General features: G+C 40.9%; 1 protein-coding gene across 1 annotated transcript in view; it reads right to left on the bottom strand.

Annotated features, from left to right (window-relative positions):
• Positions 1 to 26,286, bottom strand: part of AKAP9 (A-kinase anchoring protein 9) — a 91,128-nt gene that overhangs the window by 32,089 nt on the left and 32,753 nt on the right. The window contains exons 13-22 of the mRNA XM_053467674.1: positions 25,237 to 25,330; positions 24,713 to 24,944; positions 23,663 to 23,753; positions 22,865 to 23,221; positions 19,267 to 19,629; positions 16,398 to 16,622; positions 15,124 to 15,264; positions 14,603 to 14,718; positions 12,521 to 12,719; positions 7,157 to 7,363 (exon numbers count right to left, since the gene is read on the bottom strand). Coding sequence (XP_053323649.1) covers positions 7,157 to 7,363; positions 12,521 to 12,719; positions 14,603 to 14,718; positions 15,124 to 15,264; positions 16,398 to 16,622; positions 19,267 to 19,629; positions 22,865 to 23,221; positions 23,663 to 23,753; positions 24,713 to 24,944; positions 25,237 to 25,330 — 2,025 coding nt within the window. The remainder of the gene's footprint in view (positions 1 to 7,156; positions 7,364 to 12,520; positions 12,720 to 14,602; positions 14,719 to 15,123; positions 15,265 to 16,397; positions 16,623 to 19,266; positions 19,630 to 22,864; positions 23,222 to 23,662; positions 23,754 to 24,712; positions 24,945 to 25,236; positions 25,331 to 26,286) is intronic.

The raw sequence follows: 26,286 nt of genomic DNA, 5'->3' as shown, positions 1-26,286 counted from the left end.
AACAGCATTAGATCCAGCATTTGTAACACTGGCAAACAATTCCATAAAATAAGGGAAATTTGATCACTTAACGGCCATCCGACACAAAATCAGGCAATCAGGAAAAGGTTAAAATGACAGATCTGTTAAGGTTTATTTGCTTTACAAACTCAAGTGTAATAAATAAATAGGTTACACATACTGTTTGACGCTGGATGATGTTTTTGTTTAATTAATATATAGGGGACTTCTTGGGAAAAATTTGCCCAGAATAAGGTCTTTCCTCTACTTTGGCAAAATTCCTGAGCTAAAAAAAGTAGGAATTTTTTTAGAATGATTTGGTGGGTGAAGTAAAAGGTTAAAGTCCCAGTCCCACTGATTAATTTACACTGGGAACATTCCAGCGCCGGATTATAGTCTTTCCTCATTTTCAATGAATGGAATTATTACTAAAGAGCAAAGTCTGAGCACTGAGAGGTAACTGGCAGCTGTTAGATAGCCGTGTTTCAACATAAGGTGATATAAGTGTATATAATGTGCCATATAATGGTCTTGGATAACCATTTGTGATCCATCATGTATGAGAGTAAAGCGAACATAAATGAAATTAACGGCACAAAGAGGCTGTACTTTCACTAAACAAAAAACTACAAAAACAGTCACAAAGCAACGGACCCTGTCTCAGGGGGGCTCTCAAGATGTATGGAAAGGGACAGAGGACCAAGGTGAAGCCCTTTACACAGTATCCATTATATCCATAATTCTAGAAGGTCCCAATGTAATATGATGGGAGATGCCATTTTATGGCCGCTGATGACCGGGCAACTCTTTTGGCCCACCTGTCAAGTGGCCAAAGAAAGATACCTTTGTTTATAGGGTATGGCTAGAAGGCAAGGTTTTCCAAGACCTTATGTGACTGTGGCTTAGCGATAGTTTTTTCCTATAATTTTTAGGGCAGTAGAATGTTGGGATCTCCAACATCAAGCAAAGAGAGGGGCATCAGGGGTGGAAAGTGGACAAAGGGATTTAGGTTCTAAAGGGCGATACTTAGTAACTAAGCCTACTCTATTACAGAGAGTATGCTGTATCAAAATTTTTCTTCAAATTACTCAGTAATTCAATTATTTTGTTTGTGTCTATTGGCACCGTCACTACTTGCTATACACTGAAGTAAAATGCTTAACCCCGGGAGCGGCCTTCAGAATTTGGCTCAGGACTTTTCATAATGATGCTTTAAGTAATAATACAAGTATGCAGATGTCATAAAACGTGTAACATTTTGTGACATTGACAGCTGATCAGTCACATGACACAAACTAACGATCCATAGGGTGGTTATATTGCATTATTTTGCAACGTCGTGACCCTGCAAGTTGGTAATCTTCATTACTGCTACAGGAGCCACCAGTGGAGGATGTTCTGTCACGTGACAAAACAAAAAAGCATTCCTGGGGGTGTAAGAATACATAACTCAGGGTGCAGATTCATCTTTCTTCACCTTCATCGAGCACCCCCTACAAATCGTGATCTGTCCCCCCAGCTCCCAGTGCTTTTTCTCCCTTGTGACTGGGCTACCAACTGGTGGTGCACCCAGGAACTGACAGGTGTTACCGCTCCTCCGAGTATTTATTACACATCACATATTGCACCGCACAGGGCTAGCTAGAAGGATGCAATCTGCATAAATCGGCATGGTCGTTCCTTAGACGGTATAGTATGCCTATTTCATTTCACCACAACTTGTGTTTACCAAGTAAACCTCAACACGTCATACAGCATACAGAGTACAGCCCGTCAGAGCATACTGTTTGCACACCCTATATTCTTCCTCTTTTACAAGCCTTCTGTAACTCAGTGATATTCAAGCATACACACCAGAAGATGTCCTTATGAATCATTTAGTCCAATTCTACTCAAACAGTCAATAGGTAGTAAGGTTATACTTACAGAGTAGGGAGGTGTGGGCAGGGAGATTTTGGAGACTACTTTTAACAAGTGCCCATTCTTTCTGTGGTTGGTGTGTGCGATAAGAGTATTCACCACAATCGCATTTTTATCGTGTAAATTCCACGTGAAAGGATAAGGTTCCGGCAAAGGAATAAGTGATTCCACTTCGTAGAGGTCTTCATCATGACCGGTTGGCCACAGTCCACTAAGTATTTCTGATGCCCAAAATGTCTTGTGATTATCCATTCCAAGTGTGACTACTACAACAAACCCTTATTTTTATGGGGTGCAAAGACCCCGCTAATTCTGCTTCTCATGCAAAACCACGGGCGCTTCCTGACACTTAGGATCACACAGAACCATGGTCCAGATACCAAGTCTGAAACAGGAGCAAACTATTTAAAACCATACGCCGCAAGGATCCTTAGGTAAATATTAATCAGAAAGCTTGGGGGAAAAACAAATAATCCTGGCTGGCTTCTTTGGAAGCTTTTAGATTGTGGAAAAAAAAGATGGATTCCTCGAGGAGCAGAAAAGGCATCATGCAAAGTAGGTATGACCCAGTAGCAAATTACCGGGGACAGGTTCAGAGCAGACCAGCGATGGATCAGGAAGCGGAGGAGGTCAGGTGGAACCTTCTGTCAACAGGACGGCATCTCCATAGCAGCGAGTAGCAGAAGACCTCCGATGGTGAAGCATTAACTCCAAATACTAACACAAAGCAGGAACATTTCTAGTGCACTTTCCAAACGTATCGCTCAGAGTAACACTGCTACACTGCTGCTGCCTCCTTCCGTGAGAACAGGCACCGTCAGAAGGAGTGTCCTGATACCTCCAGGCAGGTAGACCTTAACTAGTTTAATGCTGGAGGGATTTTCACAAAACTGACAACAAAGCAACTTTGAGCCCTGAAGCACACAATGTGTTAATACAACACACCCACGATTACCGCAATTTGGCATACCCTGCGATCCACGTCACACGGTGCAGAGAAAAAAGAATTCTTTCACAGATTTGATCCGCTGTCGTTTATTCCGCTTATTCTTTATTTCAGTAAAATGAAAAACGCAGAACAAGACAGACAGGTTGTCACCAATCCTTAACTCACAGCTCTGGGTGCGCATGTACTCAGCTATACGGAGTCTACTTATTAATAACAATGATAATGTTAACCATCATTAAACTATTAAATCAATATAAACGTGTATTTAGGAAAACCATTATCATGCTTGCTGCATTTTTAAAATGGACGGTTTGCAGAAAACTCCTATTAGGCAAACATGCTGCAGGTCTTAAAGTATTTAAAAACATCAAGAAGTGTCAAAGTTACTAGTTTATGTTTTTAGAATTTTAATAAAATGGCAAATGTGGGTGTCTTGCGGTTATTGGAAATAATTTCCCATCACTCTCAGCCAGCCTACTGGTATTAGTAGGATAATATTATCTGCCCTGCTGTAGGTGTAGAGTAACAGGAACTCCTTTGAACTGGACTGCTAGGGTTCACTGACCTGTTTTCCAACATTATATTAACAACTGCTGAGCCAGCCGTGACCGCAGAGCACTGTTTGGTTGGTAAAGTCCACACTAATGGTGTATGAATTCATCTCACATGCATACAAACCCTGCGAACACAACCCGACCATCAAAACACCAGAAAGCTCCAGCGCTTTTTGTAACAAAAAAACAACAACATTGTCCTCTTCATTCTAGAGGACCTTTTAGTTATACCTCATTATCGCGATTATCTCCTACTCCTTGATGAAGGAGCAGGAGAAGTCTGGAGGCGTTCTTTGTGCGGTCTTAAGACCCTCAGCCTCTCCCTCCTCCCGTGGGTCTCTAGTGGTTCAGACTGGAGAAGAGGGAGCGGGAGGGTCCGCTGACTGCGTGGAGAATAACCATGCAGACTTTCGGTGGACTCTTCTGCTTCCCTGAACATCTGATGGCCACGCTGAAGCCCTAAGCCCTCATTATGGGCGCCACCTATGCACCGTGGAAAATAAACCCACACGCTATTATCAGGATAACCCAGTATCATCACAAAGGGGACATCCAGACAGATTCTAAATAATCCATCCTGCTGTTGAACTTCAAGGAAGAGGTTGAGGCCATCATGCCGGCTAATGCCACCTGTTTGATGACCCCTAGGAGCTATTTTAACAAACGCTGCTGTAGCCCCAGGTATGTTTCATTAAATAAAACAAAAACACCACGTCGAGAATGTTTGTGGACGAGACACTGCAGCGACAGAGCACCCTGTGTGTTCACAAACATCACGTCTTATTTTACAAGGTTCTTACATGGATGCCTGAAGTCTTTTAATCCCTCAGGAATTACTGTAAAAACTTTTAATGTACACAGTAAAGTAACCTCTAAGAGTTGCCTAAAAGCAAACAAATTATGGCTTCAGCAATGCCATGGTGTGTTAACTAATTTTACTTAAACCCGTCTTTCTGGTAACAGAATTGTAGAGATGTTACCGTGTCAATAGTGATGGACAATCCAGGTCAACGTCCTAATACAGCCTAAATATATATATATATATATATATATATATATATATATATATATATATATATATATATATATATATATATATATATATGTACACATATATATGCCACCCCAGACCTACCAACTGGGCTTAATTCTTCTGTATTTTTTTTAATGATATTTTTAATGAAAACAATCAAAAAAGAGCAGAGAAAGGAAATCAGGTGTATATATATACACATAGGTGGTGCCGTCAGCCTTCCTTATAAACATCATTCCGGTTTCAGCGAGGATCACAGCACGAGGCAGGCAGTAAACACCGACCACCATGCAGACAAGGACCAGAAGGTCGCACCAAGCCACACCCCTTTCCAGTTTGGCATTCCAGTGTATTCTGGGTCAGCCCTTAGGCATGAAAGCCTTTCAGATGGAAAGTCAAATCTACGTCCACACTGTGCTAAAACCCTCCGCTCTTCTTAAAAACGCAGCTCCGTCTAATCTGCCCAATGTAAAACCTTTAGCTGCAGCGGAGAATTCCTTCCCCCTTACATAAGAAACTACATCTTTTCTCAGGAAGACAACTTGGACATGACACAAAATAGGCAGTCACCACAGAAAATCAACATATATTCACTTTATGCCTTTTTCAGCTACAAGGGAGATAGTAGACCATTACTATATAGTTTGATAAAAATAAGTAAAAAATTATAGTGTGTGTGTGTGTGTGTGTGTGTGTGTGTGTGTGTGTGTGTGTGTGTGTGTGTGTGTGTGTGTAATAAAGTGATATCACCAACATCCATAACATATATCCCCAAAGGGATGTCTATCCATATCACTCTGACCAGAATCATAAGGACAACAGAACAGTCCAGATTAGCATACGATTTTTTTTTTTTTTTTTTAAAATAAATACCACTACAAGTACAAAAAACCCCTTCGCTATCACTACGAACTAAAATGGTAATATGTTCGGGTTAAATGTAGCTCTCTAGAATATAAAAAATACATATGTGGGGTATGACCAAACAAAAAAAAAAATATTACCATGAATAATTATTATGTTTTATGTGGTGGTGTGATTTTAAAAATCCCCTATATGTCCCAAAAAAAAACAATGTGTGTGGGTACATGAATTACGCACAGCTGTAAACATTGTATATCCAAAAGTGTAATATAAGAGTTAGACTTTATCATTTATTAAACAGGCATACATATAGTAATAGTGAAGGGTAGTAAGTGTTAATTATGATTTAAATCTCCTCGTCACTTTACAATTTCCTTGCATTCACAGCGTGGGAAATTACATCATATCAGATGCAAAGGTTACCTACATAACACATTAACCTGAAATACTCCACGTTATTAACGAACGCGTTTCAGGTGTAGGTGAGGTTGATCATTTATTTCTTCTTTCTTTAAGCTAAATACTAATCTTTGGAGCTTTGGCCTTTGTTTTGTATTTGATGCATCTTAAGTTACGTGTAGATTTACCAAATAAAGGACATTTGCAATTGTAATCACTCTTCTTAAAAGACTTCTCTTAAGCCTCTACCCTTCAACCCTTATAATTGAGGTTGTTAATGTTATCAAAACAGTTACAGGTTCATCAGGCAGAGATCAACAAGCAATTCCTGCTCACCGCAGACACCACAAGGTCTCACATTTAGCATGAAAGCCTCTCTGACATGCTCTCTAATGAAGAATGTATATTAACACACCCTGTGAACACTTTAAAATGCAATCGTCCAATATGGGTAAAAAAAAAAAACAAAAAAAAACCTCCCACTTACTTGACCTGGAAGCGGCAACCTTGCTGCTGCAGCAGCTTCCCTCCTCCTCCATGGTCCGATGTTTGTTTACACTGACTTGGTTTAAAACTCTGAACATTTAGTATTTTATTTTCTTATTTATTGCTTGGTTTAGGGTTCTACCCTTTGTACAGACTGACATTTTATAAACATGACTTCCTTTTCTTCATTAATTGCTACTTTTTTTATATCGTAATGTCAATGACGTTGTTGATGAATGCAATTTTCCTTTAATTCTTGATTTTTTGGGGGGTAGAGGGCAGGGGCGGGTTAATCAAAAGGTATATCCAGAAGCAAAAAGTATATAGTTACATTTTTTTTTTAAAAAAAAGTTTTTTTTTCTTCTCAACCAAAAAGCAACCTCTTGGTAAACAGATTGCAGAGTAATATTAAGACAAAGGCGGATTGAAGAAAGGATGTAGGGCGTGGGAGTGTAATAATCTTCTATTAATAAAGCCTTATTGTTATGATAAATATGCTTGAACACTTTTGTGGTAAACCAAAGTCTTTGATGATTTTCGGCATATGTAGCAGCAGCGGCCTGGGTAAAGAGACTCATCGGTATAATTACCACCTTGAGGAATGGGCAGGGAAAATATTATCTCAAGATGACGACAACAAAAGAACCAAAAGCAACCCAAACACATTGGGAAAGGCTATAAAAATGGCCAGATGTTTATAGAATGTCGGAGGAAATATATCTTGGTGTAAAAAAACTCAAGCCAAAATTTCACCCAACATCCTACACAGGAGGGAGATAACCCATAGGTTTTTATTTCATAGATGATCTAATCTCATTCTCACCTAATCGGATAATCCGCAGTACCTCTAGGACAAAGGCCATTAGTGAATCAAAACACACGGAATCAGATGATATGGATTTTTAGCACCCGAACACGGCAATAAACCGCATGTAAACACATTATGTATACCTGATTGGTTGTTTCGTTGATGGCTTCCAGAAGTTTCTCCACTGCTGTCTGGAGACGGGAGCCAATAGTAAGAACATTGGCCTCGTCCTCAGGATTTATGTCTATCCCCGCGAATTCCGTGAGGGGCTGCGGTAGGCTCAGTTCGTCTTCTCCCGACCAGATACGGGCATCGTCGCCCGCAGCACCAGATCCTGCTGGGGAGGAAACCTTAGGGTCAGGTGTTTGACACAAGGAGGACAAATAATGGGATGCGAGGAATATTTAAGGCACATTAATATATTTTGCATACCCTCATATATTGTGTTATATGTTAGGTCAACTTACATTTCTTCCATTTTCTCTTTATGGTTACCATAGTGTGTGCAAAAACCCCAAGGTTTATATGTCACAATTATTCTAATAGTGTCCACATATATACCCAGCATTACAAAAGTGGGTAACCCTGTATTACATGGGGACAAAATGTTTTTAGACCAGAAATGAATACACGACACAGGTGGCTGGACGTCATCACGCCATAATGAGATGACTCTTTGATGATGACATTGCGAGTGAAGTCTGTTCCTCTATAGATTTGAAATAGTCAGAGAGTCCAGCTGGGTGATTAACATTCAGCCATTCTATTATTTACAACAGGCAAAGGAGTCCGAGTATTTGCTGGTAGTTTGAGCTAAGATAACAGAGCTAGTTAGTAATTCGGGAGAAATACAAAGCCCTACCTGCTACATGGGGGTTATGAACAGGGTCTCTGCTGAGCAGTTCTTGTACCTTGGTACAAGGGGAGACCAAGCCCTCTTGGTAATATTGGATGACAAGTGGCAGCTGCCAGGCAGGTTGATAAACACTGGTCATATTGCACAAAAGAAGTAAAAAACATTGATATAAGCGATTGTTTTCAAATCTAGGGCTCTGCTAATTCTAAATATGTTCCCTGAGTCGGGGGGGTTGGTGGTCAGGCCTGTGTTTGTCCTCCACCATGGCCTTTCCAACCACAGAGGATGTTAACTCGGCAATAATAAATTATAATGTTAATCGGGCAATAATAAACTTTATTATTTTAAATATTTTATCTACGGCAGTATGGGGAGATTCCACCCAAGGCTACAAGTTACTGTAACATAGTAGCGTGTAAAGGACACCCCCTACAGTCCAACACACGATGTACCCCCAAACAGGGTGTCTAAGAACCTGTTGGTGGCCAGTGAGGGCCCAAATGCAGCTGCCATTACCCTTTACTCTTCAGATCAATCCGTGAATCCATGGGACCCTTGCCTAGTTTGCCGTCCTCTAAACTCTCATAAAAAATACACTACAGAGAAAACATGCTGCGCTCACAGATGTTGTTTTAAGCTGATAATAATTAAGAAGAAATGTTCCGTTTTACTCCATGAAACAAGAATTTAATTAAATCCAGTAATGATCAGTTGCTATAAGTAATTACAAAACCATTATAATCTGCTGATTAAACTCAAGTGCAGCTTAATATTTAATATCATGCAAGTTGTTACTTGCTGAAAGAGAACGTGTCCATGCTTGTAACAAGATTACCGTATTTGCTCGATTATAAGACGACCCCGATTATAAGACGACCCCCCAAAATCAAAATATTAATTAAGGAAAAAAACAAAAAGCCTGAATATAAGACTACCCTATAGGGAAAAAGTTTTACCAGTAAATATTAATTAATGTAAATTATTTTCATGTTTAATAAAAGCTATGATTGAGAAAAATATATTTTTTAAATTTCCTTTTATTTGCCAACCTGCCCCCCCCAGTTATGCCACTCTGCCCCCAGAAATGCTTTATACCCCCCTATTTGCCACTCTGCCCCATGATATGCCTTATACCCCTGTATGCCACTCTGGCATATAGGGGGTTAAAAGGCATATCATGGGGCTGAGTGGCATATAGGGGGGTATAAAGCATTTCTGGAGGTATATAGGCATATAGGGGGTTAAAATGCATTTCTGGAGGTCCAGAAATGCATTTTAACCCCCTATATGCCACTCAGCCCCATGATATGCCTTTTAACCCAGCATGTACTGGCTGCCTTGGCTTGATAGGAGTGTGATTGCTGTTAGCAGTTTGATATATATATATATATATATCAAACTGCTAACAGCAATCACACTCCTATCAAGCCAAGGCAGCCAGTACATGCTGGAACCTGGGGATGATAGCAGTGGGATTACAGCCTCCATATGCCATGCTACAACCGCCACCCCCCTTACACATCCATGCTATCACACACACACTCACACTCATTCACAAACATTTAAATACTCATTCATTCCCTTAATCACACACACTTCACACATACTCAAAAACCCTCCCCCACCCCCTCACCTGAACTGCAGATCTCCCACTCGCAGACTTCTGCAGGGGACCGGCTGTAGCAACTTCTCTGGCCCCGCCCTCAGAGGAGGGAGGGGGGAGATAGAGTTCTGTGAGGACGCTGCAAGCTTCCTGCCCTGCTTCTAACATAAGAGACGCTGCTCGCGACCGGTAAGCAGCATGGCGCCAGCATTTTTTTGGGGTCTGATTAGAAGACGACCCCGATTATAAGACGAGGGGTATTTTTTCAGAGCATTTGCTCTGGAAAAAACCTCGTCTTATAATCGAGCAAATACGGTACATTCCAAACGTTACAATCTGCACCGATCTTCTTAAAAGACCCCAGCAGAGCAGCTACACATGTTAGCACTCTCCATTAAAAGGGACATTCCAGCCATTATCTGCACTTTCATGCATATGACAGCGGTGTATCCCCCGCAAATGGAGACTTAGCATAATCCTCCCTATCCATTTACTTCCATTCTACCCCCAATGCCAACCCCCACATCCTTGGATTGCATGAGATGTGATCGGTTGAATACGTGTCGTGCTTGCACTCACAAATCACCCGGGCTCTTGCATCGGCTCATGTGAGAGACCCAGGTGGTCTAATGAGATCTTGCACAGAAAGCGATCCCATTAGTATCAATGGAAGCGCTTTCTTACCAGTGACTTCTTCAAGAAGCTAAGACAGGCGTGAAACGTGAGACTCTCATGGGAGGGGTGGTGTGCTGCAGTAGTTTTTCCCCCTCTACAGGTTTAATGGAGTATTTTAATATTCACCATTCATCGGTGGGGTTGTAGGTTGTCCACCGTATACATAGGACATCCTGGAGGCCTATATTTGAATTGATGTACTATTTCTACTGTGGTTGTAGTTATAAAAAAAAAAAACAAAAACAAAAAAAACATGGATATTCCTAACGTACTGCTGACCCCCTCTTAAGATTTCTGTCTTTTTTTATAATCCAATTTTTAGTAAGGTTACATTTTTAAAGTGATGATTTCTTCTTATTGCATCCGTAGCAGAAAACATAGCCAATATTTATTGACTTTTGGTTTTCAAGAACAAAAGGCTTGGCTTGATGCTACACTAAAAAGACCCCTTTTTCCAATGATAATCTTTTTTAATACATAGCCTCCTTCGTAGCGAGGGTCACAAGTGCTTGGTTATGCACTGAACCGCTTACTGAAGTTAGTTGGGACATGCTGGAAAATGCCACATTTTTGGTAAGTAGCTAGAAATATAAAATGGATATGAGTGCCTAGCAATGAAATGTTTCTTATTTCTTTAATTGTAATTCACAGAATGCAAATCTATGAAATGTCCTATATTGAGAAACTGTTCATATACAATATTGTTTAAATGGCCAATGAGTTTACAAAAGCTTTATCAGCTAAACACTGAAATAAGAGGAACCAAGACCAAGGCTGCTAGAGATTATAGCCTAAAGGAAGACTGTTACGAAAATGAACTTTTTCAGATTCTCTTAACATTTATTTGGTTTGTAGCAAACACTGTGCTAAGAGGTCGCTTTGGTTCTGGGAGTTGGCAGGTGCTGCTGTCAGTCACACGGTGGTCTCTGAGCACTGGTCTCCCTGTCAAATGAGTGGCCTCAGGTTCTGGCAGTGGATGGATGATTATGCTTCCACGGTAAGGGAATGCTAAACCAGCGGCTTCCGTGATTAAGAGAGTTGGTGGATACTGATGCTTCTGTTCCATCATAGAATAAGAACAAAAAGGTTCAATAATTGGTCTAAAAAAAGTTCTAACTTATTTACTGTAACATTAATATTTCTTACAGTATGCTAATCTGTACGTTATAAAAACCTCTCTGTGCCGGACAATGACAGTACATTCAGCAGGATGAAGGGAACTTCAGGAAAACGGCACTTTGGTGGGAGCCCTTAGGACTGTGTGAAGAGCTGAACTCTGTTGCTGCCATCAGGCTATGTGAAAGCCCATCTTACACAACAGTGAAGGATATACATAGAAATAGTCTGTCTAATGCCAACCTTGTGGTCACGCTACATTGAGGCATCCCTTATATACATTTTTAAAGACCTTATCTGTCCAGGCATGGTCAAAAACAGCGACCGAGATCCCTTAATAAAATAACTATTCAAAATAATTGTAAAGAGGACGTCCTCAAAGCCTTTGCTTTTAACCAAAATATCCTAGTTTGGGCACATCTCTGATTTTCAAAACACAGTGTGAGATGCCAATCAGGCAGAGCATGACCCATGCCGACGAACAGCATGTACTAGGCTGAATGTGGGAATGTGTCTATAATACACACACACATATATATTATATATATATATTATATATATATATATAAATATATAAATATATATATATATATATATGACAGACACAATTACCTAATTTTTAGGATTCTGATACCCAATCTAGTCACCCACATTAAAACTTGAAATATCTTAACTTGTTCTCTGCGTGGTTTGTTGGTATTCTAGCAGTGACTAAGAGCACAATAGTTGTTTTCACTCCTTTACATATGGATACAAAACACCACCAATAAGTCATAGACAAAAGCTTCATATTACTCAAGGTTCCATAAAGGTTCCTTGACTAATTAACATGTATTTCATAAGATCATTGTGTCTACTGAGACTCAGATAATCCAGGAGAAAGGGGCATGTGAATAACTGTTGAGATACTTTCAAAGAGTGCCCCATTCTGTCTGATGGGAAATTGGAGGAATGTTCTACATTAGCATCTCATTCAAACACCACACAGGAATCAGATAAAATTAAATTGGAGTAAATCTTCTCAGTTTGTTACTAAAACCAGGATTGTATATTCTCGTGATGTAGGCAATAGTCTAGATCAGGGGCGTCCAACCTGCGGCCCTCCAGCTGCTGCAGGACTACATCTCTCATTCTCCTCAGCCAGCCCCTTAGCTGAAAGAGCATTATGGGAGATGTAGTCCTGCAGCAGCCGGAGGGCCACAGGTTGGACGCCCCTGGTCTAGATGCAAAGGCATGAACAAGCACAGTACCTGCGACAGGGTCATCCGTGCCGTATTCACGGCGGTCTTCTGATTCCGAACTCCACACAAGAACCTTGGGAGTACCCAGAGCTCTGCCAGACTTATCCAGAAGCCCAACAACGTGGCGCCCTATGGTTTCCTCTACTGCGGAGGTTGTTTTTTCAATCTCAGAAAGAAGATTCAGCAGCCGGTTATTCGTTCTTTTCAAAGTGTTCCTGAACATAAAACAAAACAAAGAACCCCAAAAACAAAACAGGTCTTTACAATGTATTCACAGTTAACATGGGATTACACACAACACTTAAAATTGTGTAATCGCAGTAATTTGTAACAAATAAATAAATATAAAACTAAGAAAGTGAAAGATCACCAATTCTGTTCATTTGTTTCCTTTCAGCCAAAAAAATAAAATAAAACAATAAACTAAAAATATGTAGATAGAGATATATCAAATACATTAAAATGCAATCTGGTTCTGGCAGGGTTTATATCTTTGTTGGCAAAACACTCAAGGTTCAATGACAGAGTGGCGGTTTGTAAGAGAAGCGGTACAGCGTTTATGGTAAAAATCCTCAACTACAGGAATGTTTTAAGGCATACAAACTAGAAAATTATAGTTTGGACTAAAAAAAAAATATTAGCCCAAAAAGAAAATCCTCCCGTCTTAAAGGTGATACAGAAGATTTATGTGAAAAGTGTAAACTGGGTGCCGTGCAAAGGGTTCTCAGCCACGTGTACAGAAAACAAAAGTCCGGTGCTGACGGATGTAACGTTTACTTTACAAAACCTCCCATCACATGCTGGAAGTTTTAGATATATTCAAACTCTGGGTGAACGCGATTCATTGCCATTATTACATTATGAAAATGCCGTTCTCTTGATTCTACACATAAATGTGCATTAAAGGTAGTCGTTACTCCCTATAGTACAATCCTACTTTCTGGGATTATATATCACGCTCTGCATTAAAACTTTATGCCGCCTATTCTTATGACCTACTGCTAGGGTTAAATAAATCTGAATTGCTTTCTTGATGACTTTGGAGCTGGTTCATAGGCTGCTTGATGTGAAAGCTCTCAAAATGTTTTAATAAATTTGCAAAGATATGATATTCATGGAAAAAATCCTGAAGGAGCTCCTGAAACCCGAGAATCTTTCATCTCGTGAAGACACCTCTGCTTTCCTTGGATGCCTCGTTATAAGATTAAAAAGGTGGCTCAAGATAATCTGGTAGATTTTATTGGACAGAAAACTACCCTGGCTTTCCCTCCCTTCTCGGCTAACCACTTTCCCGTCTCATTTTCTGAAGCTCCTCTTCTTGCCATTTGTTATGTTACAAATATGCACAGAATATTAATGGAAAACATTGTCTTCTGTCATCTTCCTTCATCTGCTTCTCCTCGTTATCTGCTCCGTTAACCGGCTCTTCACATCACATACCTTTTCTCCCAACTAGAGGAATGGGGGAGAGGTTGTCCCCCAGACTGATTTGCGGAGAGATGCAGAAACGCTTCTCTTTCTCCATGGACCTGTCTGCATTATTCTGGCCTCTAGGAAGTACTTCCGCAAAAGGGGAGAACCTTCGCGCGCACCATGGGGACAGCCTCTACCCCGTTCCTCCAAACGGGGGAGAGGGTTTATGCGGCGCGTCTGCCACGTTGCTGGATAACACAACAAATAGCAGAGAGAAGCAGATCAAGAAAGAAGAAATAAAGAACAAGAAGAGGATGGACCCTGAGAAGTCTAGAAGTTAAAACCACATATAATAAACATTCCACCAGCACCAAAAGGGTTACGGCCAAATTACATTGATGAACAAAGCCAATATGTTAAAGGCTCTATATTGCATGTAATAACTCTGCTGATATAGTAATATCATACTCCTATAAATATCAACACAAAAAATATTTACAAATAGTGTAAAAATATTACCCAGTATTACTTTTTACAGAAGTCTGTACAAATCCCCCCCAAAAACTGGCTTTATAAAGCTATTTGGTGCCCTGCAGAGCATTGCATGTCTTATCTAACGCGAGATTACACTGCTTTCTAATGTTTCTTAACGACATGCTGTAAGAAGGGCAGATATGCCGCATACCTTTCAGAGGTGGGGTCACCCGACGGGGCGTCCTTGCCCTCCTCGCGGTCTTCCTGATTTCCGTGACCACCCTCCCACGTATCCTCTGGGCCGTCTGTCCTTTTGACGTGTTCATCCTGCGAAAGTTTTTGCAGAGGTAAATAAGAAAACAGGGACAGGAATCCTGTCATACCTGAGGCGACGTGTCCTTATCTTCCTGGGGATTAGCCAGCTCCTGTTACATATTACCGACGGCACCGACTAATAGAGACTTCCTCTCCCTGCGGAGTCCAGTTAAAAATAAAGAGTCTGAAATATGTAGGAGCTACGCAGGCAATGTGCGATTAGCATGGCCAGAGCTTCCTCGTAGCACCGACAACTCCTGGCAATGCTATGGTAACCGGGGACTCGGTCTGAGTGACAATAAACAGTGAACTCCCGCCTACAGGGAAAGGAATTAAATGCCCCGGCATAACCCGACACCATTACACCGACCAGGTAGGCACAATGACGGCAGCTGGAAGCCGCGGACCCGGCCTCACCTCAGTCTGGGAGCCGTTTTCCTGCACAGCGAACTCTCGCTTCTCGCTGACATTCAGGCACGTCTGCTTCAACGCTTCCAGCTCCTCCAACAGCAGTTTCTCTCGCTCCGTGGCCTGGTTTTCACCGGCCAGGGACACATTCTAGAAGAAGAGCAAAGCAATGCAGCCATCCATTCATAAATTATAAATCATTTATCGGCGTTATGTTGCTACATTACGAACACCAACTGAGAACGCGGAATATTTAGTGCTGAAGGCTATTTGAAGGTTCAGGCAATTAAAAAAAACAATATAAAAAAATTACTAAAACACAGTATATGAAATACTCCACCAAATCTGGAACCATTTAAAGTTTGTTTTGCGAGAAATAGTATGATTTTATTTTACCTGAATTTGTCACCTTATTAAAATCTTTCAAACAACAATTTCTGTTCAGAACACAGCATTAAAGGTTTGGGCACCGGTAATCTGTATATATCATAAATGTATATATTTTAATAATAAAAAAAATAAAAAAAATTCTATTTTATAATAAACATATTTCTTCCAAAGCTTATTCTCTAGTCCAACCTTCCTGTGATGCCAACAACTTCTTCTATTAGCTTCATTAGAAACTTAGCTCCACCAGGGGAAGCATTTTGCGTTGCGCTGGCTACAGACACTGGTGGATTTGGACAGAAGGGTGGACTTAGGGTTGCTTTTATAATTTAGGTGGTCTTAGCCATGAACACCCCTGCATTAACTTTCACTAGAAACTACCTCGATTGTTCATATGTTGTTTCAAACACGTGTACTCTGTGTCATCAACCATTCTGGACAACAGGCTGCCTGAAGGAAGCAGCTTAATCTGCGATAACAATCACACAGTTCACGCGCCGCTGAAAAATAACAAGGTGTCACTTTGTAGGGAGTAGCTTTTCACGAATACGAGTTAATCCGGTAGCTAACGTACAAGTAAAAGTTATTTGAAACACTGCCGTCAGGTAATACAAACATGGCTGCTAGGTGAGCAGAATGCGGTGAGCGTGATAGTGTGTGCATGCGGGAGCTGTGCAGCCATATTGGACAGGACACAAAACGTTGGCAGAGATCAGGGATATATTATATATTGTATATATATATATATATATATATATATTATATATATATATATACACACACACACATACACTTTGTGCTAGCGAAATCTCTACAATGTACATACAATGATGACAGGATCACTTTGAGATGGTGGCAAAGTGGGTTTCTAACATTGTAAATGTAAGGGTTTTTACCTCGGCAAGCTGTGCTCTGAGCGCGTGGACTTCTCCGAGGAGCTGCTCCTGGTCATACACCTGCCTCTCCAGCTGTGCCATGTGCCCAAGCCTCAGGGCCTCCATTGCCTGCTGGTGTTCCTGTTCCTGCTTCACCAATTCTTGTCTCATGTCTTCAACACGCTCCTCATACAGAAGCCTTAGCTTAGCGCTTTCTGCACCCATTGCGACCATCTGGTTATAGTCCTGTGATAAATACAATGTGTCAGAATGTATCCAAAATAGTTTTTTGTGGTTAAAAAGGTACAGCACTGTAACATTAGTGGATGTAGATAGGACCCTCATAGAAGAGAGAACCCACTTTACTACACCTAGTTCTTCAACAGCCCGTTTTCACCAGGACCTAAAGGGTAGTGGACGCATGGAATAGCCTTCCAGCAGAGGTGGTAGATGTTGGTACAGTGAAGGCATTTAAGCAAGCATGGGATAGGCATAAGGCCAAGCTAGATATAGAATAAGGACAGGTACTAAAGGAAAGTACTAAGAGGTTGGGCAGACTGGATGGGCCTACTGGTTCTTATCTGCCGTCACTTTCTATATTTGTATGACCTGAGCATTTGGGCACTTTGTGGATGCTGGGACATGAACGCTAAAGTTGAAAACAGAGAAACAAGCCAGTTGGCAACCATGTAATATGCATATTCAATAGAGAATGATCAGGTCAACACTTCTGAACCTGACCAGTGGGATATAACCTCATCTTATAATAGAGGTCATCTTTTGTTCAGACCTCAGATCTCTCAGTTGACGAAGCCTAGGTGCTTGTCACTCCCATGCTCTCTTATCATGCTCTGCTTCTTCTCTTGCCTCTTCTTGTTCTTCTGTCTTCATTCGCTTCTTCTTGGTATCAGCTCCATTGTCCAGGTACTTGACTGATCGGTACTGAAGGAAGAGCGGCGGAGGTGCCATGCTCATAGTGCGCCCGTGGCTCCGCCCCTTTGCGGACGTACTCCAAGATGCCAGAATATTGCAGAAGAATTCACGGAGAATGAAAGACATAGAAATGCTTTTCTTTCTCTGTGAATCTGTCTGCAATATTCGGGCTTCTAGTAGAACTCCTGAAAAGGGCGGAGCCACAGGGCGCACCACAAGGACAGTCTCTTCTCTCTCCTCCAATAGGGGTGAAGGTGTGCGTGGAGGCCCCGGGCTTTTGCAGAAGCACCTGGACAATGGAGCCGATATGAGGGGAAGCGGATGAAGAAAGAAGGAGTGTACGAAGAAGAGACAAGAGAGCTGATAAAAAGAAGACAGGGACATGGAAGCAGTTGGCGGAGAAGGTAAGGAGACATTGAGAGCTTTTGAGATGTTTGTCCAGGGTCCATATAAGCATTTCATACTTCCTATGACAAGTATTTTGGCCAAGCTATGGACGGCAATTATCTATGTAGAAGATATATAACGGCAGAGTTTGTTTCTTCCATGCAAGTATCAGAGTATACATTCTGCCACTGGCTGTGGGCAATTGGGTCGCCAACTACTTACAAGTTTATTATAAAACAATATACAGATATACAGATATTTAAACACTCAGTACATCGGAAACCGGATCGATCACACAGTGCGTGTTATCTTTACGCAATCTCCAATCCATCAAATACCAAGTCAAAAAGAGTCTGAACCCACAAACCAGAACACCGCAGACATAATTCATTACGTAGTTATTATTATAGGCTGTTTTAGATCTTAAAAATACCATACCAATCACATTTATATGGGATAAGGAAAAAATTCTCAGGGTAACATAGAATGGTAATTTCTTAATAATATGCCCTAAACCTTCCAAATTAATACATTTTCCGTTAAATACTGTGCTCTGCATATGAAGTGATTTGATTGTTTTCAAACTAATTGCAATGTCTTAAGTTAAATGCATGTCGTTCATGCGGCTTATCCCACGGCATATAAAAGCTGCTACATTTCTCTTGTATCCTGATATACTTTATTATTATGTTTGGAGACAATATATAATACACACTACTGTTCAAATGTTTGGGGCCACTTTAAAGTGTCCTTGTTTTTGAAAGAAAAGCACATTTTGCCTATTAAAAAAACATGAAATGGATGGAAAATCCAGCGGTAACGGAGTTAATGTTATAAATGACTATTGTAGCTTTAAACGGCTGATTTTTTTATGGAAAAATTAAAGAATACATTCTCTTATTAAAAATATTAGAAATGAATTATGAATTCAAACAATAGAGTCTAATAAATAATCAATATTGAACTATACAATTTAAGGATATGATAAGATAAAAAGAACAAGTAAAATATATGAAATTAAGTGTTTTTACGCTCGTACCCATCTACATGGAACATGGGTAACAATTATATCCAGCCCAAGCCAAGTACATTTCTAGGACTTCAACAACATCCATTGCAGGCTACAAATTCAAGGATGTCCACCTCTAACCAACATTAAAAGCCAAACTATTAAAAGTCCACAAAACAGAACGCTTTCTAATCTAGGGCTATTCATAAAGCATCAGCCAGGCTTCATACTCACAGGGACACCGCGGAGCTTGCTGCCTTCTCCAGCGATTCTATGTTTTCTGCCGGGAACATATCCTTTTTGACTAACCCCTCACCAGAGCAAATATTTGACTTTCTTCTGAAAACAATATCTGAACACATTTTTACAGTTTTCAGCCCATAATCTGTTGGTTGAGTGTACACTACTATCCTATAATGCCAAGCTCCTTCCTGGATATTATTAGACCTTTATAAATCGGGGAGCGCTCTCTTATGCCAGTATCTCAAGCGCCCGTAAAAACCAATTAATTGCTGACCACCTAAATAATAACGGCAGGAAAGTCAAAAGCTTCACACTTACTTGTTCTTTAAGAACAACAGTCTTTTCTGTGGAAAGGGGTTCCGCCACGTCTTGGTGTTCTGGGCTTGAAGAACCGTCGGGTCCTGCGCTTAAACACTGATCTGACGGCAACAGCACATCCGACTTCATTCCACCAACGGCAGAAACATTCTCAATTGCCATTATTTGCATTTCTTCTGCATCTTTTACTTCTAATGATTGCAAATAGTGTTTCTCCTCAACGCAAACGCCATCGCTCTGCGTAACGTCTTCACTCTCCGTTTGAGACGGGCACTCACGTGAGATCGCCTTCTCGCTACTCAACGCTGCTAGTCTTGCAAGTTCCGTTTGCTTAGCAAATCCGATGGTCATCTCAACGATAACCTTGGGAGGAAAAAAAACGAGGAGCATCAGACAGGGGAACAAGTGGGACACAAAAGCTGTAAGTAAGCAGAGAAAAACACATTATTGTAGGAATACAATTAAGGAGAAACACAAAGTTAAGTTCTGGAGACAATTAAACAGAGACTTCTGTGTGCTTTATATTGCGACTACTCAGTAAATAGCACAAGACTGGCCACACAAGCTATTCTATAACAACATCAAATGAGGTGTCAGATGGATTATAAGACCCCTATGAGGACACATGATGAACCCTTGGGGGTTGTGTATAACAAGAGCCTCTAGTGCAGGGCTTGACAAATTTGTTGTGAATCTAGGCGCCAGCTAAAAAAGTTAGGAGCCAGGATTTTTTTTAAAACTAACAGTTGGTTAGGAGTGATCTGATCATCATCAGCCCACTTACTAAACTCACAGCATTTGACCTGGAAGCACCCTTGACTTTCAGGTCAGTGCTGGGTTTTGTTGTTTTTTTTTTGATATATATATATATATTTTTTTACGCTTTCAATGCTGATGTTCCATTGGAGCACAGCATTGAATGATAATTAGTCCCCACAAGCTTGTGGGGACATATGTTAACCCCTGCAATGCCACGAATGTGTTATACACAATTGTGGAATTGAAGGGGTTAACGCTGCACTGTCGCTCTCAGGGAGCGATCAGGTAGCAGGGGGGTGTTGGGGCTGGTGTCCACACTCATGTGGAGACCGAAGAACCCTCTCCCCTGTCCCTGAAGCTGCCTCTGGAAGCTGGGACGCAATTGCTGGTCTATAGACCAGCCATTGCAGGGGGGGTTTCTTTGATGACTGCTGTAGGCTTCCATGCCTACAGGAGTCATCAAAGGGCTTGTGGGGGGGGGGGGCTCGTTTTTGCTGTTGCTGGCCTGCCTGGGCTTCCAGGCAGACCACCAGCAGCAGAGCCCCGTACAAAACGGGAATTAACCCCTAAAATGCAGCGATTGCGACATTGAAGGGGTTAACGCTGCCCTGTCGCTCTCATGGAGCGATCAGGCAGCAGGGGGATGTTGTGTAATCAACACTGAACCCCCTTTCCTGAAGCTGCCTGTGGCAGCTGAAAATGCTATTGCAGGTTTTCCTTGGAGTGATCTCAGGCTCGGGGGCGGGCTCTGAGTGGCTGTGCTGTCTGCCCAGACTCCTGGGCAGACAGCAGCAGCAGCGCCCCCGTGTGGTGACGCGGGGGCATTTTTTTGTGGATGTAAGAGGCTGACAAACTCCTAGGCGCCAGGACAAAATTCTGAGTCGCCATGGCGACCTGGCGCCTGGGATTTGTCGAGCCCTGCTCTAGTGCCAAGTTTGATAAGGGGTCACATCATAAGGAATGGTCCAATTGGCAGAAGCGATTCATAGGTCGTCATGGTGATATGAAATGCAGAGATTATATATATATATATATTTATACACATATATATATATACACACACATACACACACACACAAGTATAGGGATAACACTAGCAAAAGAAGAGACCAAGAGGGTCGAGGAGGAATGAGTAGGTTTTCTCACGCGGGAAGGAATTATTATACACGGACCGTCAAGAACCAGTACAGCTTCTTACAGTATATTTCCCGCTCTCTTTATGTAGCTAACAACGGCTGCCCACCTCTCAACACATTTATACAGGAAAATGAAAGTAGTTATGAAAACTTTGGTTCAATATCCAGTAACGGAAATATCTATTACTTCATGCGGCAGACGCTACATCTGGGTTTTTGTTTTTTTTTATTATTATTTTGGTTATTTGTCAGATGTAGGGAAACTTTCCCATGAAATGTTATCAGTATGTGACGGCGTATCATGTATTTGTGTATCTACTTCTCTGTACACTTGCATTGCATTTACACAGCTGCCATCTTGTGACCAAAAACCTGCTTAAATGACACGCAACAAGGGTGTGACGGCAACCAAACAAACCCGCAAAATCCCTCCCTGCTAACTCTACGACATGTAGTACGAGACCTGGGAAAACCGCAGACTCCTCGCTAACAGCGCCTTCAGAATAAATAAACGCTTTTATAGTGACATCACAAACTGACAAAACAAAGACCTTAATGTGAAAGTAAACAGACGCATAGCATTCGATGGCAGATAAGAACTATTTGGTCCATTTAGTCTTCCCATTACTTCTACCGTAATGACTCAAACCTGAACTAGTCTTTGGAATTGTCTTCTAGTCAGTATTATTACATGCCTCTTCCGCGCATGTTTTTATTCCCTCCCTGTATTAACATCTACCACTTCGGCTGGGAGGCTGCTCCACTTACTCACAGCCCTCTCTGTAAAGTAATAATTCATGACATCTAAGCCTCTGATTAAGCGTGTAAAGCGCATTCTCATTGTCATATGAAATTCAAACTACTAAATTCAGATATACTAAAGAGAGAAGAGAAAAAAAAAGATAAATATTTTATTACGTAAAAAAAATACAACAGAATTGATAACAAAAGCCTGAAATTGAACCTTTTCTAGGCTTTGTGTGTCTGTGCTAATGTGCAACCAGATCGGCTTCACAGATATCCAAGACTTGGGGTCTTAGCTGCCCGACTGCGACCTCATTAAACATGAATGTGTGACTTCACAATGAGAAAGCGACAGTAAAAATACAGAACTATGCGAGGAACCTCCTGTCTGCAGGAGGTATCATATAAAAGGGCCAGGGGGCACACAGTTTAATGGGCAATTATGGGGCATAATTACCCCAGTAATATCAGGCAGCGTAGTCTCCTTTCTCTTTGCATTGAGTATGTGATGTGTGCGGCGTCTCGCTCTTAAATATCTGCGGTCTAAGCTTGACATGAGTGAGATCTCTGCCTCTCTTAAGTGTAGCCGCTGTCAAGAGCGGGAGAGGGACGTTTGAAAGAGATCATCTGATGATGTCATGATTCTGTATAGTGACAGATCTGTTTGAATTCATTCATTAAAAATAATACCTATCGCTTACTTGCCACAAAGAAATCCTGAAGACGAGACCAAGAACTGATAAAGGTCTGACTTTACAGCAGACTGGATGAGCCGAATGGTTCTTATCGCCTGTCAAATTCTATGTTTCTATGTAATAGTTTGGAAATAAATATTTCAGAAATGGGGCAGCCACTTAAAAAAAAAAGAATGTTTTTGCCTTGATTATTCCTTTAATTGCCTGCAGAATTCACCCCCCATTCAAATGCATAGCAGGCGCCTGCTTGGTAATCCCACTTACTCTTGCGATTTCTTCCTCTATCCTTTCTTGGTAGCGTTCCTCCATCAAGTGGTTTAAATGAGATGAAAGATGTTCCTCCTTGTCACTGAGATTATACAGGGAGAGTTCCCCAAAGCTTTCATACAAAATCTCTTGCTTGGCCTTCGTCAGCTGCGTGATCTCCTGTTTTAAAGCCGCGTTCTCGAGAGAGTGTTTCTCCGTCAGATCCGCTTTCAGACGGTCCACTTCAGCTTCATGCTGCTTCTTTAACGCGTTCACTTCTTCTACGTACCGTGCGTACAGCGCTTGCCTTAGGGTATGTAATTGCTGGTAAATGGGGCCACTTGGCATCTTTACTGCCGCATCTTCTTCAGCCATCTTATGAAACACAGAAAGGGTGGGAATTATAAATATGATTTTACCCATTTTTCAACATTTGCAGCGTTGGAACCGAGCTTAACGCCTCTCAAACGTTTCCCTTCCTAATATTACAATAAAATACATTATTGAAACCACATTATAGTAGCCATTAAACGTGAATGGACAGTCATTTCCAGCATCACTCGGTACACAAAGTGAAATGTTTATGACCCCTCAGGATGGCAGCTGCTCAAACCATACGGCACGTGCCGTTCCTTTAAACTTGTGCATAACTTACCATTTATATGGATGAGATGCAGAATACATGGTTCTGGATAGCAGCGCTCTAGTCCCCTATCTGATCTTGTTGTTACCAACAAACAGTGGCGTGCTGTGTGCGAAGGCGCTACACAAACAAAGGCGAATATAAGCGTATACACAATACTCTTTGTACTTTACCTTTAACTCCTCACTTGCTGGCGCACAGACACTTCTGAAAATATCAGCTTCCTGGGATCCGAGTTCCACCCCAGACTTATCAGATATCTCCCTAATACGAAAAGAGAAATCGAATATGTATAGCCATTTATTGTCTATATATACATTAAAAGCTCTGGAGATTCATTTAAATGCCTCTCTTTGAGGCGGAGACCACGCAGCTCTCATCTGACATTTACTGTTAAAAGGCGTCATCAGAAAGAGCTTTGTGATTTGCAAACCTATATTTGTTTATATTCAGTATTGCAAACAGACATAAGCTATCATTTTTGTGACGGGCGTTACATTAATATATGATTACATAAGGTAAAATTGGACCGTGGTCGTAAAGAGCACTGTTTTAATTAACACAAAGACGTTATCCCGATGCGTTCCTGTGCCCTTTATATTCACATTTTATAAGCCGGTAGACGGAACAGCTCAAGGCTGCATTACAGAAGAGTCCTGTCCACGTGAAGATACCGAACAATATTTGGTTCGGCGACAGCTTCCGAGTGCAGTCAAGTGATACCTTATACCAAAAACACTAGTCAATTCCCTCCTATTATATATGCATGCGCACCATTCCCCACGATCAACGTAGCCGGAGTAAGGCTAATCAAGACGCTTCTATATGATGCATGTAAAAGAAGCACATGTCATGTATGATTGTCCAGATGATTTTAGACCTCGGCTGAACGGCATAGCGTGATGAGAGCTATAGCCCCAGAGTTTGAGGGTCACAGTCCTTGGTTAAGGTCGCAGCGCCAGACAAAATAAACAATACGCAAACCTGTCATTTTAATGACATAAAGCTAAAACATTTAAAAAAAAACTTTCCAAAACCTAAATACACCGCGGGCACCAAGTGTCTGATTTTGCCGCAGAAGAATTCAGCGTTCTGGTCAAAAATGATGAACAAAATTGTAGAGAATAATGATGTTTCTAAAGCTGCATTTAGTAAAAATGTGTTCATTCAGGAGGAAGAGCACTTTGGAGAAAGCATACGATTACCAACACACATAAACCAACCTGAACTCCAAAGAGGTCTTGCTGACATTCAGAAGCTGCTCTTGCAAGTGGATTATTTCCGTAGCGTATCTTTCCTCGCTTTCTTTTAGCTGCTGTTGGAAATAGCATCGAAGGCGCTCGATTTCTTCAGAGTGCTTCTCCTCGAGTTGTGTCCTTTGCAGGCTGAATTGAATTTTAAGTTTCTCATCCCCGTCCGCTTGCAATGGGGTCACAATCAGCATGTCGCAATTATCTATGGGGGAAAAGATAAAAAAAAATATTTTAAAAAAAATCATCTAAAAAGAAAGTCTTCATCAGATAATTTGTGAGTTTATTAATGAGTTTATGTTAATCCTCCAAACAAGTCAAGTAGAAAATAGCTAAACAAGGTCTTAACGCAGCAGATGAGGAAGATTTAACCCTTTGCAAAGTGTAGCACCACCCACTAATTGTTAAAAAGAAGTATGTTCTGACGCTCTAAAGAGCAAAAAATATATATCATACATTCACAGGTTGCCACAGACATGCTGTATGTATGCATTTACCATTGGTGTTGGGGGCCAAAGCCAGTTGGTTAGAGCGAAGGCCCTCTGGGGTTGTGGGTTCCTGTTCATCTCTATCAAAATGAAGATTTTGAGCCTAAAAGAAAAAGAAAATGCTACAATACCTGAACTAAAAAAAAAAAAAAAAAAAGTCATCCATGCCAACAAAGTGTAAAACGTCCTGTACGCTGCTTAAAAAGCATACTAGAATTAATCAGAATTACACACTGAGAAGCACATTTGGGAAATTAGTTATTTTTCATATTCTGTTTCCTAAACAACCATAAGAAACTTCCATTAATTTAATAGATTTCAGGAGCTTGTTTGCAGTCCGTCCTTGAGCAGCAGCTGCTGTGATTCAATATTAAAAAATAAAAAGTTTTTCCTTTTTGGGGGAAAATAAAAATAATTTCCTAACGCTCATAACTGTTAATACGGAGTCTGTCTGCACTTTACAAATATATACACTATATAACATTATATATTAATGTAAAATGTATCACGTTATTATCCATTATAACTTAAATCTACAGATAAATGATTAAATAAACTTGTGTGGTGTTTAAGTTGTAACAACGACAATCCCTTTTTTCATCAAAGCCTGTTTTCTACCTAGTAAAACTGTAATCTCTAATCGCAAAGTAACAAGACGCTAATTACTTTTGGGGGGAAAGGGTACTCTGTTTAAATATTAATGCCGGTTCTGCTCACTATATCTTCCTATAGCCATAGAATGGAATAAGTAAAAGCCCCTTAGCCCTGTGCAATAATATAGATCGTACTGCTTTCTCCTTCGCCAGCTACCACTATCACATCACATATTGTGTTAAAAACACACAATGGGACAGCTAAGTATTGACTAAAGCTATCACTTTAGCTAACTGGGTGCAACAATTACACCAGTCCCCATAAAAAAACTCCAAAAGTTACCCCGAGATAAAATAGAAACAACACGTAAGCTCTATAAAAGTGCCAAAAAGTTCTAGCACGCTCTAATATGTACAGGATCGGACTGGGACTGAAAAGCAGCCCTGGAAAAATTTGGAGACCAGC

Source organism: Spea bombifrons, chromosome 5 (genome assembly GCF_027358695.1).
Source record: "Spea bombifrons isolate aSpeBom1 chromosome 5, aSpeBom1.2.pri, whole genome shotgun sequence".
Taxonomy (NCBI): Eukaryota; Metazoa; Chordata; class Amphibia; order Anura; family Pelobatidae; genus Spea; species Spea bombifrons.
This window is presented reverse-complemented; position numbering and strand designations above follow the sequence as displayed.